Here is a 20,323-nt window from a genome sequence, read left to right as displayed (position 1 = left end):
GTGGCAATTATCTGTTTATTGCAAAAAATACAGTATATCATCAGTGTATTATGCAATATATGTTGTCGTAAACACATTTGATTTTTTTTTTTTTCAATTTTACATTTTACTGACATCTTACATCTGACATCTTACAGTGTGCTTCCCAGTTTCCCTTAGAACCACAGCTATAGCACAAAATAGAAAAGCTTGATACTGATTAATAGATTGAATGGTAATATGTGTTTGTCTATTTCTTTTTGTGTTCTTGTGTCAGAATTCTCTCTTTATGAACACTACGTCAAGGTAGTTTATAGCGTTTACATACCAAAAAAAAAAACAAAGGAAGAGCAATGGGATTTGTCAGGCTAAACTTGATATGGAGATAATGTGAGATGGAAAGGCTGAGCAATAAAAAGACTAAAGAAAATCCACTTAAGTGCATCTCTGCATTACGGGACAACACACTGAGGAAGAAAAGAGGGTTTTTTTTATATATACTATAAAAGCCTAGTTGACTGTCCTCTTTTCATCGGCTATGATTTTGAAAAGAGCAGGATTTATGGGAAGAAAATATGCAGAACTGGTTTTAAGGATAATGGTTGCACCTAGGGGTTCTCAACAGTATCTTTTATTTAGAAGAGGACCATGCTTAGCCCGCACCTGCAAAAGCATTGCTCAGACTTGTTATTACATGAGTACAGCTGTGTTCTGTTGTTCTGTTTTTTTTTTCTTTCTTTTTTTTTAACCTTGGCCTCAAGGCACTGATTATGAATCATTGTAAGTAGTTGATCAGCTTTTGGTGCAACAACCTAATGGCCATTATAAAGAAGAACAACAAGAACAAAAAGTGCAACGCCCCAAATTAGCAACAAGCATCTTCCCTGTGTCTTCATTTATTAAACTTTGATCTTTTACTGGGGTGGGTGGAGAGGTTGTTCATCAATTAAACATTACCTTATATAAAGCTTACATAAATATTGTCTTTTCCTGTATTTATGCATCTACATACACACATACACAGATGCAGATGATGCACTTTCAGCATAGTATGGCTTGTGAATGGTGCATCTGACAGTTCCTCAAGCTCAGCTAGAGATGTGTGCAAGACTGTGCCCCTGACCAGACAGGTACTAAAGATGAATGAATGAATGAATGAATGAATGAATGAATGCAGCACGTTCATGTTAATGATCACTGGTCTTTGTTCGTCTCTCAAGCTTCTTACTTGTTTCTCTGTGATTTTCTCTTTTGTCTAGCCTCAATCAGATGGCCTTCTCTAGACAGAAATCTAACAGCGCACCTCCTATTCATATCTGTATTTGTATCTGTTTAGATCGCATTATGTGAATAATCCAAATAGCATATTTGGATTAAGGTATATCCCTAATACACATCAAGCACCTCTATTTGAAACTCTAAACACTATACTAGTGCCTCATAACCACAAAGTTCTTACTCAGTAACAGATTACCTGCCAACTTAGACAAGAATGCTCATGGATATTTTTACATGATCTATCAGTTGTTGCAGTAGTAGACAGAAGTGTTTCTTAGACTAATTTTCCTTTAGAATCACCTATTTCTGAATAATCATGGATATTTATTTTATGTTTATTCAGAAATAGGTGATTCTGACTAATCATGTAATAAATATCCATGCCCATGTTTCACTGGTAAATGCAACATCTGGAAATACAGGGTGTTCCAAAAGTCACTTTTTAGCAAAATGACTTCCAAAGTTTGTCACATTTAGTTTATATTTTTTTCCAGATAGCCTTTACGAATGCCTTTGACAAAAGAAGATTGGGAAAGTGTCGCAACGTTGCGATGGACTTTAACAGGAAACATCACATCACACATGACACTGTTGCCAAACTTATTAACAAATTCAAAAAGACTGGAAGTGTTGCGCACCAACCCAGAAGAGGACGTCCACGAACATCCACTGATGAAGGCACAACCAAAGTGGTGCTGGCACACATAGTCCCCTGTGTATGGAGACTTTTCAGACACACTGTATTCACTTTTAGGGTAGGAGAGCATGTGTGTGTATGTATGAAGAGCTTAGAGAAAAGATGGAAGTAGTTCATATTCACAATTCATTTTCAATTTAATTACAAATATTAAATTGAACAACCACAGATATACTTCACAAATTTAAAGAATAGTAAACTAAAATCAAGTAAAACATAATGTATTTTATATTATTATATATTTATTTTGTATTTTGTTATCTTATATGTACTGTGCTTCCCTTTCTTACAACCAGAACTGATAAAAACTATACCACAAAATAAAACTTTGATGGAAATATTGATTAAAAGATTGGACGGTAATATCTGTTAATATATTTGTTTTGTGTAGGAAACTTTCTGAAAGCACTGGCAATAAGACACAATGGGGCAGAATCGTCTGGTTATGAACATTATGCCAAAGTAGCTGATAGCTTTTACGGAACACCAAAAAATAAGAGAAAAGTGGACCAGTTGGATTGTCAGGCTGTACTTCATATGGAGATAATGTGAGATGAATGGAAAGGCTGCAACAATAAAAATAAAAAGACTCAAAAAAAAAAAAAAAAAAAAAAAAAAAAAACATGCTTAAGTGCATCTCTACATTCTGCGGAAGACTGAATGTTAATGGACTTGAGAAAGAAAAGAATTCTTGTTTCTCATTATTTTACATAGACTTCTTGTTGTTGTTGTTGTTTTAACAGCCTTGTTGCTTTCTCCTTAGGCAAGTATCCGGAAATGTCCTCATAACAATACTGATACTGATACTTAAAAGTCAGCTTGTATGTATAAATTTGGGGAAATCTTTTTTTTTTTCATTGAAAACTGGAACAAAATACAAACTGTCTATGATGTGTGGAACTGATGCAATATTGTAAGGTACAGATTTTTGAAACATGTTTCATTTTTCTTTTTCTTGTTAGTGAAGTGAAATAACAAGCAGGGCCCAATGCTTCTAAACAACCCAATGCTGGTATTCCTGCATTCATTCCTAGCATGCCTGTGTGTGTGTGTGTGTGTGTTTGGCAATGTGGGATAAGGAGGAACCAGTTCCTAAGCTATATATTCCTACATCATAGAGATGTGTTATCTAGGCTGTGTGCGTAAGGATCAGATCTCAGAAGGATTGGAGCAGACTGATATTTCAGTTTCGATGCAACCATCCCCAACTTGAATCCTTCTGACCCAAAGGCATGTTCCTCTTATCTGTACAAGTGCCTATTCCGCAATACTCCTTTACGACCCACCCTCTTGGTTAAACAATACTGCGCCATATAGAAAGCTCATTTATATAAAGGGACGGTTAGTAAAATCCCGCGATAATAGATGTTTCCCACGCTGATCCCTCTCAAGTGCCCGGGTTCGAACCTGTAACCTTTGCATGCGTGTCTCCCCACAGCATGTTTCACCGGTTATTACGCGCGAAGAGTTAACGAGTAATCCAAGAGTTAATCTTCTCCCACGGTGCTGAAAAATCAACAAAGAAAGCGTGATAAAAAGTGGAGAAGGAGCATCGGTGGTGTGAAGACTACGAACTGAGAGGTCGCTTGAAGTAAAGGAAAGAAAGAAAGAGAGAAAAACCCTGCTTTCTCGCGCTATGGACCTGCTGAAGTTTGCCAAGAAGCTCTGGTGCGTCCGTAAGCAGCTGGTTCTCCTGATCACACCAGAGTTATTGCTTCCGCTGCTCTTCCTTCTGCCAGAAAAGGTAGGACGCAGAATCCTCATTCTCAACATCCCAGCACACCTAGATGGTGTCACTGCTCCGGTATTTAGACTGTGTTGTTTTTTTTCAGAGCAAGTGCACACACATCAGAAGTCCCTACTTGCTGGTGTGGCCTTGCAGCTTGCCTTGGGGAGGCGCAAAGCCGAATGCACAGAATGACAAATGATGTGGACAACATTTAAAAAAAAAAAAAGTAAAAGTGGGGGTCAAAGGTCTGAGAGCACTAGTGATAATGCATGCATTCTTTTTCAATTTAACACAAAGGTTTTCTTTACAAATCATATTATCAACAACTTGAGTGAAAAGTTGGTGAATCTTCAAAATATTTCAGAATTTCAGAATTTTTTAGTATTTGGTATGTCCACTTTTTTGCTTTAATGACAGCAAAAAGCTGCACTGAATATACTGTACATATTTGCATATACACATATTTATCCATCATCATTCTTGGTGACATTCTTGGTATGGTGACTCAAAGCTTCGGAGTCGACTTTTTTGCTTTAATGACAGCGTGCGCTCGAGCTGACACAGCCTCCACAGGTTTGTGCCAACCTGAAGATCAAATCCATCAGTGTGTCACGTGAACACGTGCTTCATTAGAAGGGATAAGACTCACTGAAAATCTGATCTTCTGTACAAAGCAGTTAACATATCAGTCAATATCACACATTTGCCTACACTTAAATATTGAATATTGATTAGTCAAGATGTTGTACATTTCCTTTTTTTTGTTTGGTCTCAGACTTTTGGATCCCACTGTATATTAGAATATACTTTATTATATACTGAAACATAATGTAATGTAACATAGTAATACCGTGCTTTTAGAAAATCTACAAGAGATCCATTTATACACACGGTTTACTTTATGGTTTCATAAGTGAATCATTTTCACATTAGATTCTATTATGATCAGTTAGATCCGGGGAGACATTGACTGAACCAATCCCTGTTTGAATCATTTCATATTTTATTACACCCCATGTGGCTGTTTTTTAAAGACAGTTATGTTTTTCAGTTACGTTATGCACTTATTTTTTTCTAAATGATAATATGTCACAGATTTGTGGCAGGTCATGAGACCAGCATGTGACTAGATGCACATCAGTAATATGTGACATATGAGTATGAGTATGAGTGATAAGTGAGAATAGTACATACTATTGCACCTTTAACAGACACACACACACACACACACCATTTGATAATGATAAAATGTTTTGCCTGTGTGAAAGAGAATAATCATCAGCATGCATTTTCCCGAAGCTAGGAGTCAAGATATTTGTGTGATATGACGTATAAATGGTAACTTGAGAATTGCATTCTTGTTGTGAAGTGAATCAGGGAAGTCATGTGTGGGAACACATTCATACTGACTCACACTGTGAAGATATTGCTTGTCTTCTGTCAGTCAAATATATTGTATATCAAATGATGCAATGCTTATATGCCAAATGGAGATGCACTGAATATACTGTACATATTTGCATATATACTGTACATATTTATCCATCATCATTCTTTATGGGTGGTATGGTGACTCAAAGCTTCTGAGTTCTTAATGAGCTTTTAAGTTTGCTCCTGAGCTCGGGTCACTGTCTGTGTGGAGATTTGCATGTTCTTGTGTTCATGTGGGTTTGCTCCGGTCTCCCGGGCTTCCTCCCATCTCCAATAAAACACGCAGGTAGGTGGATTGGCTACACTAAATTGCCCCTAGGTGTAAATAAGTGTGTGTGAATGAATGTGTGAATGTGTTTGCACGGTGCGTTGTGATGGACTTGGTGGTGTGCATCACTGCTGGGTGTCTGCAGTGATCCATACGTCTGAAGGTGCCTAAATTGAGACTCTGGGTGTCTGGGAAATTCCCCTCTGATTAACAGAAGAGGGACCCAACTTGGATAGTTGTGCAAGCCCAGTGGGGAATACACCACCCATTTATTCAATTAAGAGATAAGACCATTCTGTGTTTGCTGGGGCCCAGATACAATGGACCTGGGGTTGTGTTGAGAGGCCATGGTAGGACCGTGGACCTGCATGCATGCTAAACGCTGTGAGAAAGACTAGTCAGTGTTTATAGAACTGGGGGCACAAACATTTACCGGATACGAAGTTCCATTAATAGGTTGCGGTTGGACCATGGATGCAAATCAGTTAGAGAAATGATACATAGCCCTTTAAATGGGACCTGGGCTTCCTATAAACAAGATGGGGTCTGGTGTCTGCTGAGAGTTTGACTAGTCAGAACAGGGATCCTGTGCTTGTCTTTTCCATATCTTTGTTGTTAAAGATTTGTGTTTGTATTTGTTCAAATTAATGTGAGTCTAGTAGGTTTAGAGGTGAATTATTGAACTCTGTGTGAGTTTGACGTTATATGAGCCCAAGAGGAGTGCATGAGTCCTGGGGTTTGAATAAATATCATCTGTATTTCATGTCATCTAAAACTGTTAAGTGTTGACTGAGTGAATTTGAAATGTATCATGTTTCTTGGTGTGTCTGAGGAAGCACATAGTGTATCTTGAAAGTAACTGAACAAACCAACTTGTTTCATGGATGTTCTACAAAATTAAATAAACTGTAACTAGAAAGAGTTAAAATAAGGAAGTGTCATTCATTAATAAATTAAACATTGTAATCATTGATAAATTGTGCTATGTGGAATAAAACACTTCCAGATGTGATGTTATTAGAAATTAATCAAAATTTGGGCTGCATTACACCACCTCGGCACTGATTATTTTCCTATAACAGCATACACTGTTGTGTATTATTCATTACATACCAGGTTATGTCGGACAGTAGTTCCAGCTGCAAGGTTTATATTAATGTACTTGTTCTAATATATAAGGTACCTTGTAAGGTAGAGATCTATATAAAAACTGTGTGAAGCAGTGTATTTTTCATATTTGGAAGGAATCTCCAATTTTAGTGCTTTGATATGAGGTAAAGATATGACTTTATGTTTCATGACATGGAAAATCTTCAAGATGGAGGGCTTTGCAGTTTCTCTATAACATAAGCTGCATTTTTTGTCTTATTAACTTAAAGAGAGAGAGAGAGAGAGAGAGAGAGAGAGAGAGGCTGATAAGGGAATGACTGTTTATAGCTTGGCAACTGTATGTAGATTGATGTTGCCAAAATGATATCTTGATTAGGTTTTCATCGATGTGCTGCCAGCTTTTGATGCCTTTAGAATTACATAGCAAATGTAGACGGATTTATCCTAACACTATGTGGTCTCCCTCTTTCTCTGCCTCTTGAATCCGCTGTTTGGAAAGTGTAAGATCGCCTATGCATCCATCTACACAGCAAATATCCATCTATCAGCTATCCATTCATGAATCCACCCAGCATATATCAATTCACTCTGTCTATCCATCCATGCATCTGTCCACCTATCTGTCCATCCGTCTGTCCATCTTCTCAGCATCCAACTATTTATCTACCAAATTCTTATTGTCCATCCCTCTTCTCTCTTCCCTGCAGGAGGGTAAATGTCTATACGTGGTGCTCTTGATGGCAGTATACTGGTGTACAGAAGCTCTCCCTCTCGCAGTTACTGCCCTGCTGCCAATCTGCCTCTTCCCCACCATGGGTATTCTAGCCTCCAAGAAGGTCTGTCCTCAATACTTCTTAGAGACTAACTTCCTCTTCCTGAGTGGCCTAGTAATGGCAACTGCAATTGAGGAGTGGGGCTTACACAGACGTATCGCCCTCAGAGTGCTCAAGATTGTTGGAGTGAAACCAGCCTGGTAAGAATTACAGTCTAATAAGGAAATACAATCATACATAAAAGTCATTTACTAACATATGCAATATATTCATTTTATATTCTTTCAGTTTTGTTATATATAATTTCCTGTATTGTGTAATTCTACATTCAGTGTATACATAACTTCAGTAAGACACAAGGACAGGAATAGTATAAGAATATGTCAAGTGAAAAGAAAGAAAGGGGTCAATTTGCTGGAGCTTAACATGGTTATGTGTAAGGAACACTGTAACAAGAGGATACTTGGCATTACTGTAGCAAGAGAGCAGAACAGAACATAATGATCCAAGGTCAGCCTACACTGAAGAAATTCTGACATTAATTCCGACATGATTAAACCATCCTAAACTATGTAGTTCATTTTTCCTTTTTTTAATTGCTAGGACAAGAAGGATCTCTTTGCAGCATAGTAATATAGTAAGGTTTGCCAATTCAGTTATTATGTGTGATTTTTTTTTTTTTTTTTTTTTTTTTTTTTTTAATTTTTATGATAATATAATGTTTCAATAAACATTCTAACCACTGGAATTTTTAGATGATTGATGTCTTTTCACAACTATAGAAGAAAGTTCTGTTTCATCTAACGATAGTAAAACTCTTTTTTGCAGCTATATAGAACACTGAATGTGTGATTCTAATTTTTTTTTTATAACAGCATGGCTCAGATGGTAATTTCAACAGCAAGGTTAATGTTAATGCACTCATTCTAATATGTTATTGTTGCTGTAGTAACTTGGACAGGGACATGTTTGGCAGAAACTCCACAAACAGATTTTTAATATGATATTAATCTTATTAACTTTAAGAGAGAAAGTGAAAGAAAGGCTAGTGAGGGAACGATTGTTTATAGGTACTATAATGTAAATGGTAACAGAAACTAACAACAGTATATATCATTAGCAAATTGCTGTGGTATAAGAGGAGTAAAGCACTTACACACATTAAACTACTGTGTTGTTGGTTATTTTCCTATAACAGTAAATATTATACACAACATGTATAGCATCTTAATGGGGTTAAAATGGGGTTATTTTCTTTATATATCACCTTCTATTATATTATATTATATTATATTATATTATATTATATTATATTATATTATATTATATTATAGCTTAATGTAGACTGACTGTTCATCATGTTGCAGAAGCAAATATTTGCAGTTAACTGATTGTTTGTTGAAAAAATACAGTACTGACAGAAGCAAACACAAAGAACAGGAATTAAAAACAAAACAAATGACAACAAATTAAATTGTTGACTGAGTGTAATTGGGAGGAATCTTTCCTTGTAAATGTTGCAAACACATTTAAATATAAAAATGACAGAGGGTACAAAACATTAAAACGCTTCTCACAGAAAGCTTTGAATACCCAGTTCAATGCATTTGGGAAGAATTTCTTGTCTTTCATATAAAAAAATGACTTTCGAAAGGGTCTAGGAGCTGAATAGTATACCAAGGACAAAGAAGATCCTTGTTCACTCCTCCACTATGATCTCCGTGTCTTTAGTGAATTTTTCCAGACCACTTCATCTGTGATGTATTCTAGACTGGAAAGAAATACTAATCAAATTTAAGTGTTATAATAAATGAATAATCTAATTTAAACAGAGCAAAACAAGGGAATACAAGTTACCTTATAAATAACATGAATATAATGAAGATCATCAAAAATACATCTTTCTTGAACTGTCATTTATATAAGAAGAGAGAAATACTGCTACTTTTTTTCACTCCAACATGATCTTAAAACCTTTAATGAGATATTTAATACAATTTCGAAATGCATCATTTCAGTAACAAAGCTTTGATTGCATAAGCATGAAAATAATTTAACAGCTGTGTGGAAGTGTGTTTGGCTTAACACAGTGGGATTTTAACTTTATCCCACTTTTCTATTCAGTACAGTTCTTGCTCAGTTCGAAGGTGAAGTGATCTGCTGAGCACAGACCTCTTTAGGTCAGTCCACAGTCCACCATCACGCTTGACTTCAGGCACTGTGTGTACTTGGTGATGGAGTTTTTTGGTGTTGGCTTCGTGCCAAATATATCTTCTGGGATTAAGGCCAGAACTTGGAATCATCACACCATAAGACTTTTTATCACATGGTTTTGGTCGTTTGTTTGTTTTTTGTGTGTGTGTGTGAAAAATGGCTTTCGCCTTGCCAACCTGTCCCACAGCTCAAATTTGTGGGCGTGTATGTAGAATGGTTTACATACTGCCATACATTCCTGCAGCTCTCTGCAGGTTGCCTTTGGCTGCCATTTAGTGACCCCTTGAGCTTCAGTACCAGGCTTAGGACATCTTAGGCTGTAAAGATATATTGACTTTTGCCAAGTTCTAGTGTTGGCATATTTAAAGGCCTGATATATATGATGCCTTTGAAACTCCAACATTTCCATAAGAACGTGTATACATTTGATGTCCACTGTATATCAGTGTTATACATATAAACAGAAGCCACAGTAAAGCTGTCAACTACAGTCCCGTTGTGATTTTGGTAGATTTTAGGGAACTAACTTGTCTGCAGCAAAAAAGACTGATTAAGGGTGGCACCTTCTGATTGTAAACAGTTCATGAACAGCATAGCAACTTTCAAATCCCTTGATCTGTCAGCAGAAATTGAAATCTAGCAGTCTGGTGACTGGTGCTATGTGTTCAGAGAAAGTCAGCTTTATGCAAATGAGTGCATCTGCCACACTGCGTTTGGCCAGTCAGACGAGTGCCTCACAAAGGAGAAGACTTGAATTAGCCATAAACAAATCCATGTTAATGCACTGAAAGGGGTATTGAAACAGCCACCTGAAGCAGACAGATGATGAAGCATCATGTGGTAAATTATCAAGTGAACACATGCTGTGATTCATTTCTTTCCATCATGTTGCAAAGACTATGATATTTGGTAATGGTGTTTCTGGGTGTTCATGGGATTTCACGTGACTAGTAAGTGTGTTTTATAAATCATACTTCTTGCTAGATGTGGGTGGGTGATAGCTAGTAGGCAAATCTACAATCATGCATGTTAAGCTCATTTGGGTGACAAATTAAAGGAATAAACTGAGGCTCTGTTATGCTGGGGCAGGATTTTGCTGAAATGGTTTGACTGTTCCACTTGAGAAAGAACAGTCACTGCAAGTAAGTACAAATACATTACAAATAAGTTCTTCTGACTGATCACCTTTATCCTATGATGAAACATTTCTATCCTGATGAGAGTGGCCTCTTCCAGGATAACCTCACCCCCCCCCTAAGGGCACAATGGCTCACTGAATGGTCTAATGTGGATGAAAATGATGTTAATCATATGATATGGCCTTCACAGTCACCAGATCTCAACCCAATTGGACACTTGTGGGAGATTTCGTAGCTGTGTGTTCAAAACATCACTTCAATCCCAAGGTGCATTGAGAGCTGGCAGCTTGTGGAGGCCCAGTGCTTTACTAAAAGACTTTATGTTGGTTTTTCTTTTAATTCGTCACCCATCTGTACAATGACTCGAGCCTCTGCAGAAGAGCCTGCACTGGCCTTTTTAAACACCACAATACTGTTTAGATGGATCTACATGTACATGTGGAACTACACATTCTCTGTGCATTCTCTGTGCAAACTGCTCCTCTGTCTCACATTGGAAGTCTTTCACCATTTTTGTTTTCTTGCTGATATTAAACTGCAGCTAATCCTGCACTACAAGATGAAGTCCTCCAGCATTTAGTGTCTAAACTTTGCCAAGGTGAAGTCAACAAGTTCTGCTAATGGCATGAGGTGCTGTTAAATTGGAAGTTCCTCTGTGGCTGTAATGTCAGCATAACATGTGAAAAGTCCCACAGGATGTAAGTCCAACATAGAGGAACTGCATCTAGTTTGCAGTCATGTGGCCTGGTTGTGTAATCTAACGTTTACAAAAAACCTCCACCTCTCATCTTTTTACCAGTACACAGATAGATGTTATATTTCTGTCTGCATGTACAGACACAGTGAAAACCATTCAGTGTGAACCAGGAGTGTCATGTTTCATTCAGGTTTCTATAAAGTACAGTGAGACTACAGTGTTTTTATTTCCTATGGCTTATGTCTATCACAGAAAACTTGTTTACCTGACACTTGACTTTGATCATAATGGCAGTGTAATGAAGGCTTTTTATTTTATTTTATTTTATTTTATTTCATTATACCACTGAGTTGGCAGCTCATTAACCTTATTCCTCTGTATCTAGACCTTTAGGTTTTAATTTCTGACATTTTTTTATGAATATGTTATATGTTACGATGCCTGACAATGCCTCAGAAAATGTTTCTGCTTTGACCCTAATGTGAATACTTTAGTGCTCAATATCCTAAAATCACAGAACTGTCACACAGAACGTTGTAATATTATAATCTTGGCTGAGTTTCCCAAAAGCCTCACAGCACAAAGATAAACGGTAGCACAGGCATGAAGAAATGTAGTATAAAGCCTAATTAATAAAATCAGGGATTGGATATCTTTTTAAACACCATTTTGACTACTATTTGCAAAATCTTCATATGTCCTTTAGTTTCTTCTCAATATCAGATGCCAGATTGATTTAACATGGCAACTCCAGATGATGAATATACTATATTGCATTTATTTTGGTCGACGTAAACCAAAACACATAGTATATTTAGTGGCAGCACTCAAACTTATAGGAATATGTATTAACTCTAATGGAAATGAGTCTTAAAATCCAGAATAGGTAAACTTCAGGGGAACTAGCTACCTAGCCAAGCTGCAAAGAAAATCCTATATGGCCCCATATTGACAGTAAAGTTCCCTACATGGGGCACAAAGCCGTTATGTTTTGCTCTGTGTTTGCGTGCATGTGGGGGAAAGGAAACCATTCGGTATTTGGCCTTATTTGGTCTGACAATTTACAACCATGTTTGAAATGTCAGCCTGGGTTTATGGGTCTCTTACTGTTCGAGTAGATAGGAGCCTGATCTTGTATGACTGGAAATACTTCCTCATGGTGTTTGCAAGATGGCCGCCGAGTGGACGGGATTCAGTATAAAGTCTTTGTATATAACATTCTACATATTAATCTATGATCTTGCCTGACTTTATCTCAAACATAAAGCTAAATATTAATAAAATGATAGGTGGCAGAAGAGTAGAAATGCTTTTGACTATTAAGTTAAAGCAACTCCATTATCTGCCAGTACATTACTAATAGTCCTTGAACTTTTTCAAGGCTCATAGCTTACAGAAGAATAATCTCCTCAGCTGTCTTTAAACAGGATCACACTGTTTGACTAATATATTAGGATTTTCTTACCTCTTTTTTCTTCCTGGCAGACTTCATGACAGTCCTTGATGGTCTCTGTATTAATTGTGATAATTGTGGATGTTGACGTTTGCAGTAAAATCATTTTGATTAGCGTTGTAGTGACTTGCATACCACAAATATTTTTGAAGGTCATTCATTTCCCAAAGGACTTGTTGGTGCTCAGATACTTGTTGCTAAAGCTAGTTTCATATGATCATGCGGAAGTGGTTTTATATTCTTAGGTTTGTGCATATGCACTTCCCTCTTCAGTTTAGACCAGAGGTTTTTAAGTAAGGTTCAAATCCAGCTGGCATCATTGCAAAACATTGACTTTGTGTCTCTTTGACAATTTTTATGTTGATTTGGGAGTGTGTTTAGCACATCATCTTGTTGAAAGTCCTATCTATGGCCAAGTCTGAAACTTCTGGCAGAGGCAACTAGGTTTTGGGATGCAATATCCCAGAATTCCTAATACCATCTTTATAAGAGCCCCACAACCACTAGCCACCACCACCACCATGATCCACCACCATATTTTACGGTGGTATCAGGTGATTTCCCTTCTATGCAGCCCATTTTTGTCACCAAACATGGTGATGGTGTGCATGACCAAAAAGTTCAATTTTGTTCTCCAATTGTAGTTCTAGTGAAGTTGCATTTTGTGAATTGTTTTGGGGGAAGGACTTTTTTACCCTTACTTCTTTGACCCTTACTAACAGTCCATGTCACTATGGAGGTGGCAACCAACAACTTTGCTAACTTTGATTTCTTTTTTGCCTTCCTCACGATTCTCCTCAATATGCAGGTATCAGTATGTCAAATATTATCTGGTGTGACTGTCAATGAGTCAGCAGTGTAACTGTGTTAGATTGTGCTGCTGTGATACTGTAGGCCTCTCCTGTCAAACTCCCCAGTAAACAGGTGTGTCTTTTTCTTCAGGTTGATTTTGGGGATGATGGTCACGTCCTCTTTCCTGTCCATGTGGTTAAGTAACTCTGCTACGACAGCCATGATGCTGCCCATCGCTAATGCCATTCTGGAAAGCCTGTTTGGAGACCTGGAAACACTTAAAGAGAGGAGCAAGGTCACAGATGACCCTGAGGGTATGCAAAAGAGTGCAATTATCAAGCAAGCATTTATGTGATAGCTGTCCATGTCTGTGTTAGAATGGTATCATGTTTTAGTCACTCATATATATTCACATGGTCTTATAATTCATAAACGTAGTCTTCAGAATCGTCATGCTTATGCAGCATTATTGCACATTGTACTACAGCCCTGTTAAATGTTCAATTCTGATTGGTCGGTGGGTATTTTTTTTTCTTCCCACTGCAAGGTTTATATGAAGACATATATAGACTCCTGTTTTGCACTTTTGCAAATAATTTTAAGAAAAATTGTAAAATAATCAATGATAATTAATTTATTATTAATTATTTGCACCAATATCATCTGCCACAACTCACCTATTATAACATGACTAACAAGTTAGAATAATATTGACTTATTAAAAGATGTGAAGTTTGGAGTTCTTCAATATTAGCTTGGCCTCAGTGGTAATATGAGAGAAAGCAAATACAACCACCTCACCGAGCCTACAACTTTAAGAGAGAGAAAAAAGAGAGAGGCTGTCGAGGGAACAGCTGTTTTTAACTGCTGTAAGTGATAACGAGAGCTAACTCATCTTGTGGATGTTCCAGAATATTAAAAGTAACTACAAATGAATAACATAATACAAATGATGATATTCCTTATTTAATAAGTTATTGTCATTGTTGACAAATTGCTGTGGTATAAGAGAAATAATACATCTCAGGATGAGCTATTATTGGATTCACGTTTGGTCATATCACACCACACCACTGTTATGGATTATTTTCTTATAACAGCATGCCCTGTTGTGTTTTATTGCTTGCTTAAAAGATTCTAGTCTGATATGTCAGTCCATTGTTTAATTATCCTGAAAAGCCACCCAAATCTTTTTCAAAGGATGTACTCATGTCGACATAAAGATGACGTCTGACAGCATATATAATAGACATGTTTTTGCTGTATGTTATATAAACATTTGCTCTCCTATTCTGTATTCTCCCCACGCTAAGATATAATTATCTCAAACAATAACATGTAATGACTGTTAAAATGATAAGAGCTGGGTTCAAAGATGTTTCCAGGAATACTGTTTCATATTAAAAGTATACTTCATCATACACATTCTTACACAAATACACACAGTGTAGTGGGCTTAACACTTAACACACTGCAGTCCTTTGCGAAATGTGCATATAATCTTTAAACCATGTCTCGTCTTGGCCCAGAGAGATCACTGGCTTACTTCAAGCAGAATAATGCCACTCTTTAAGCACATGACACTGAGAAAACCAACTAAACCACATTTGAGGATGCACAAGGACACAGATGTTATTTTATGAATGCTGTTTAAGTGTTTCAGATATGACTCAGTAACAACTGTTTTCTTCCTCTGCAGGCCAGTCTCAGGTGAAGCTGCATGTACTGCTTTCTGAAAAACACACTCTGACTGCAGTTGACAGGTGAAAGACTAAAGAATAGAACCTGTAACACATATCAACCAGTTTACCTGCTTTAATATATCAGCTAGTTTACTCATTGAGAGTTGAGCTTCATCAGTCTTCATCAGTCAAGTCAGGATGACAAGATAATAATATAAAAATTGATGACTAAGATGTCAGGATGTATTTGCATGAAGATGGCAAATCATCACTAAATGTTGAGCCATGAATTGTAATCAGTAATTGTGGCTAAAGTGTAACTTGGTTACAAAAGTAACTAGTGAGTGATTTGATCCTTGCCTTAGAAAATCTACTTAACTTATGACCCAAATCTGATCTGACACTGATCACAAGACATCAAGAATCAGTCTGTCCTACAACCATTCATGGCCAGGAGTCAAAGGAGCAAAATTATTCATGTCTCTGGCTGGAAGGGATGATATGCTGTCAATCCTCTGTCAATCACAGTGACACTAGCCAATAGCGGAAGTCTGAGAGGTCATGTTTGCAGAAGAGGGTGGATAACACTTTCCTCCAAGTGTGTTACACTGCCCTGTGATGCAGCATGAGCAGCAGTTGCAGTTTGCTGGCTTCATGTGTCTTGGAAGAAGCATGTGTTAGCCTTCACCCTTCCCGGTTGGTAGTTGTCATATGATAGGGGAGATTTGCTGAGTGGGTGGGAACTGGCTGGTGACCAAATTGGGGAGAAAATGGGGGAAATAATCTATCTGTTCTAACACTATGCTAACATCATAGGGTCGATGGAATAGAGAAGATAGAGCAGAAGAGTCAGGAGGAGGCCAGGAAAGAGGCAGAATACCAGCTGAAAGTGTGGAAAGGGTTTCTCATCTGTATCCCCTATGCAGCCAGCATCGGGGGAACAGCCACCCTCACTGGAACCGCACCCAACCTCATTTTCATCGGACAGCTGAAGAGGTTAGTGGGAGAAGGCTTATACTGGTCTGCAGCATCAACACAACAACCAACACAAAAAAAACACACTTACTGCCCTACAACATTTACTGTCCACATTTACTGTCCAACAAAGAAATTTTTCAAAATGGTTCAACACCAACCATATAATCAGAATCAGTTCTTGCAATATGAAATATTATAGCCTTCATGTGAGTCCCAGTTAATTCAACTTGGTCAGCTGATTCTGAATATATAGATGTGTTTGGGTCAAATGTATTAACAAATCAGAAGTAAAAATAAGGTCAAATGAAAAGTCATACTTTTCCAGTAAAACTAAATCAGGAAGCTCAGTTAGACATGTTATGAAATAACCTCCATGTATTGTTTTGAACCAGTCACAAGATTAGAGGATGACGCAGAACCTAGCAAATTTTTACTGTGTGCTATACTAGCTAGCTAATTCAGCTTATGTTAATGATGAACAACACTTTAATTTCTATGGTGGCAGTTTGTAAATAAACAAACCAATGAGAACATGACAGTGCAAATCAAGGTTCAGATACAGAAATCCCACTCATGCTGACCTTTGAAATATACAATCATCTAGCCTGCTAGCTATGTTAGCTAATGTTAATGATATTAGGTTTACTAATATATGATTTAAAATGACATGTTTAATATGTCAATGGGAGGAAGAAGGACATCTCTAATTGTTCATCAAGCAAATGGTGATTAGTTGTACTTCTTTAAGTAAACAGGTTTCATATTGTTATTTAGCTAGCCTTATGAAATTTGTTGGATTTTAATTGACTCACAATGCCACTATCAAAAGAGAAATTACAAAGTATACAGAGAGAACTTTCACCTTGTTTTTAAGTAACAAAGTTGGAAAAAGCTCAAGAAGACTGAATAACTTCTCAGGCCATCCCTAGCGATTATTAACCTTAGCTCTTCTTTGGTGACTAAGCATAGAAAAGCTAAAATGGATAGAGAGCAACATATTTTTTTTTTATCCAACACTAGATGTCCTGGCTCTTTGTTTTCCCTATCTACATACACTTAACCCAGTTCACATTGGTATTTTAGAATCAAATGTTAGCCTCCATGTTCAAAGTTGTCATTCCCAAACCCATGTTTTTATGCAAATTTTGAAATTATGCATGAGAAAATGCCTAAATATTGAAAACAAATTATACTGTGCGTGAGGTAGAAAACATAAAGTGATGAATGGTGATGGAAACCTTTTTTTCTGAAAAATGATAATGCAGATGGTGTGTTTTCCAGTCTGTCTATCACTGTGTGCTTGGCTCAGACTCTTTTGATTATGGCAGCATGCTGCATCCCATGTAGATTCTGCTAGCCAATTATTCATGTATTTTGCTATTTAGAAAAACATGTTAGGAACATAGTACCTAAGTTTTTTCACGTGGAAATGCAGACAGCAGTCTCTCACTCTAATAGACACTAGTAGAAACTAATAAGTTTCCCCAACTGCTTACACAATCAAGGCAAAATTGCAAACTAGCAAATTTGCACTTCCACTTTATATTTTATTCAATTTGAATAAATTGTATTTTTTTTCTACATATTCACTTAATCTAGGATTATCAAGTAACCACACGAAAACTGATGCAAAATGAAGGTTCTTTCACCTTTGTTTATCTTGAACTTATATTCTGTTTTAGTGAAAATAAGTTCAAGCTAAACAAAGGTGAAAGAACCTTCATTTAAATCACAGTAAAAAGTTTAGATTAAAATTCTACATTATACATCTGGTGTTTAAGATAGTATTCCTAAATTTTAAGAATCATAAATTCTAATACCTTCCAGCTTAAAAAGGAGTGAGTAAGTTACTTAATGTGAACTGTTTGCAATAATGAAACTGAACCATTTTGCAGTTACTTCCCAGAGTGTGACCTGATCAACTTTGGCTCATGGTTCATCTTCGCTTTCCCACTAATGATCATCTTCCTTCTCGTGTCATGGATCTGGATTGCCTTCCTATATGGAGGAATCAGCACAAGGTACAGTCAACCCCAAACACACCCCCCACGCCCCAACACACACACACACAGCTATCCTACTGCGGCTATTATTGCAGCTATCCTATCATTGCGGGGACATTTTGTCCCCACAAAGAGATAAATGTTGACCACACGCAAACGCATGCATTCATACACATGCATGCTCATTCTGTGTTTGTCTTTGCTGAATGCATTCATTTATTCCATTTATTATTTAATATATATTTATTATGTCACTGTGTGTCTTTTGTGTGTGTGTGTGTGTGTGTGTGTGTGTGTGTGCGCGTGCATGCATGCATGTGCATGTTTATGTATTTAGATTGTGTATAAACAAACACAATGACCGTGCAGCTGCGGAAGCCAAGGCCAACGCGGTCATTGATGAAGACTACAAAAAGCTGGGACCCATGACGTGAGACTACATGCTGGGATATTCTAAACAGATACAGACACTGCTGAAAACATCATTTTTGCTTAGAGATGCACTATAGGGCTAAAGTATTGAAGCAAACAGTAATTGTAAAATATTTAGTAGCCTACTAAGCTACTAATTCATACACATCCACTTCAGATAATTAAACCTTGTGATCTGAATGTGGGGGAAAAGAACTAAGAAATGAAGAATCAATTGTATGATGTTGTTGCCAACATTTATATTAAGTCCATTATTGAAAATGTAATTTTTGGAGTTGCTTTCCAGTATTTGGCCTCTAGTGTAGACATTACTCTGTATTACAGTATAAATTGCTTTCATATCAAGAAACTGGCAAATATACCTTAGGAATAGACTGGTAAGCTGGCAGTATACTTCAAACAAAAAAAATGTTTCGACTCAAAAATACATCTTTTGAGAAAGTTCATACATCGCATTGAAAACAAGCTTCCAAATAGAACTCCGAAGAATCTCTTGTTCTGAGACCTTCCCCTGTCTGCGATTGGTCAATATTTCGCCAATATTTTGATTTAGTCATAGCATTTAAAATTTTGACCTCTTGCATTACGGCAGTCACCTGAAAACTAGGCTTTTTCTGCTTTTTCATACAAAGCAGTGGTTCCACCAAATGCGTATAAAATTCGCTCAGCAGAAAAGTCTTTGCACTGAAGGGGGAAGGACACTTGATGTGAAAGACGTTTGCTTCTGGTAGCGGTTACTTTGTGCCGAGGTGAACTATCTAGGTGAACCTTTGAATTCACAAGCCTTGGTTTTGTGAGTCAATAGAAAACAAGTTGGTGGGACTGTGGTGTCTTTGGTCGATAAAAAAAATCTAATTTAGTAGTGGTCACACCAGACTTTTGCCGTTGTACTGTTGTAAGTAGCCGTCTCGTCCACCAGCATATACTTGAGTTTTTGTGCTGAAATAAATTTTTTCCTCTCTGCCTACTGGGATTTTCTTGAAAGTCAGTGCATGGAGTGGCAGTTTGGTTCCAGCGGCTATGTTAGCATGCAGTTGAGGAAGCAATGGCACAAACATGTTCTTATGTTTACATTTACCTCATTTGGCTGATGCTTTTATCCAAAGCAAACTGAGACTGGATACAACTGAGCAATTGAGGGTTAAGGGCCTTGCTCAAGGGGTCAGATTATTTTAAGGTGGTGCTGGGATTTCAACTCACGACCTTCCAATCAGTAGCCCAATAGCACAATACCCAAATCCTTCTTTGTTTCATCTATCTGGTAACCACCACTACCAGCATCTTCCCTTCCTCTGCTGCATTTGTCTTTCACTGCTGACATTTTTGGTTTATTTCAGTTTGACAGGACTGCCATGCATGCTAGAAAAAAAACACACCCTTCTGAGCAACACACACTGTTTATTTAAAGTCTAACAACATGGTTACTTTTGCAAATTCCATTGTAATATTTATAAGGACCATGCAATATAATTTAATGAATCACACAGTGTTTCCTAATGGCAGTAAAAAAAAAAAAGTAGACTGTGGCAACACTGCCCTGGCAGCCCTCCAACAACACCCACAAGTCACTTCACTATCACTATCACTATCACTTTCACTGCCACTAACACCCACTGCAACATCCTCTCAAAACCACATCACTGCATTCTTTTTGAGCATACCAACAAC

General features: G+C 37.2%; 1 protein-coding gene across 1 annotated transcript in view; it reads left to right on the top strand.

Annotated features, from left to right (window-relative positions):
* Positions 1 to 3,198: 3,198 nt before the first annotated feature.
* The window catches only part of slc13a3 (solute carrier family 13 member 3), a 29,501-nt gene continuing 12,376 nt past the window's right edge, over positions 3,199 to 20,323 (top strand). Inside the window, exons 1-7 of the mRNA XM_026913003.3 lie at positions 3,199 to 3,698; positions 7,200 to 7,465; positions 13,711 to 13,874; positions 15,260 to 15,323; positions 16,059 to 16,238; positions 18,116 to 18,241; positions 18,561 to 18,653. Of these exons, the coding sequence (XP_026768804.1) occupies positions 3,591 to 3,698; positions 7,200 to 7,465; positions 13,711 to 13,874; positions 15,260 to 15,323; positions 16,059 to 16,238; positions 18,116 to 18,241; positions 18,561 to 18,653 (1,001 nt within the window). The 5' untranslated portion in view covers positions 3,199 to 3,590. The remainder of the gene's footprint in view (positions 3,699 to 7,199; positions 7,466 to 13,710; positions 13,875 to 15,259; positions 15,324 to 16,058; positions 16,239 to 18,115; positions 18,242 to 18,560; positions 18,654 to 20,323) is intronic.

The sequence above is a fragment of the Pangasianodon hypophthalmus genome, chromosome 8, assembly GCF_027358585.1.
Source record: "Pangasianodon hypophthalmus isolate fPanHyp1 chromosome 8, fPanHyp1.pri, whole genome shotgun sequence".
Classification (NCBI taxonomy): Eukaryota; Metazoa; Chordata; class Actinopteri; order Siluriformes; family Pangasiidae; genus Pangasianodon; species Pangasianodon hypophthalmus.
The sequence above is the reverse complement of the archived record's forward strand: the minus strand, read 5'-3'. Positions and strand labels throughout refer to the sequence as shown.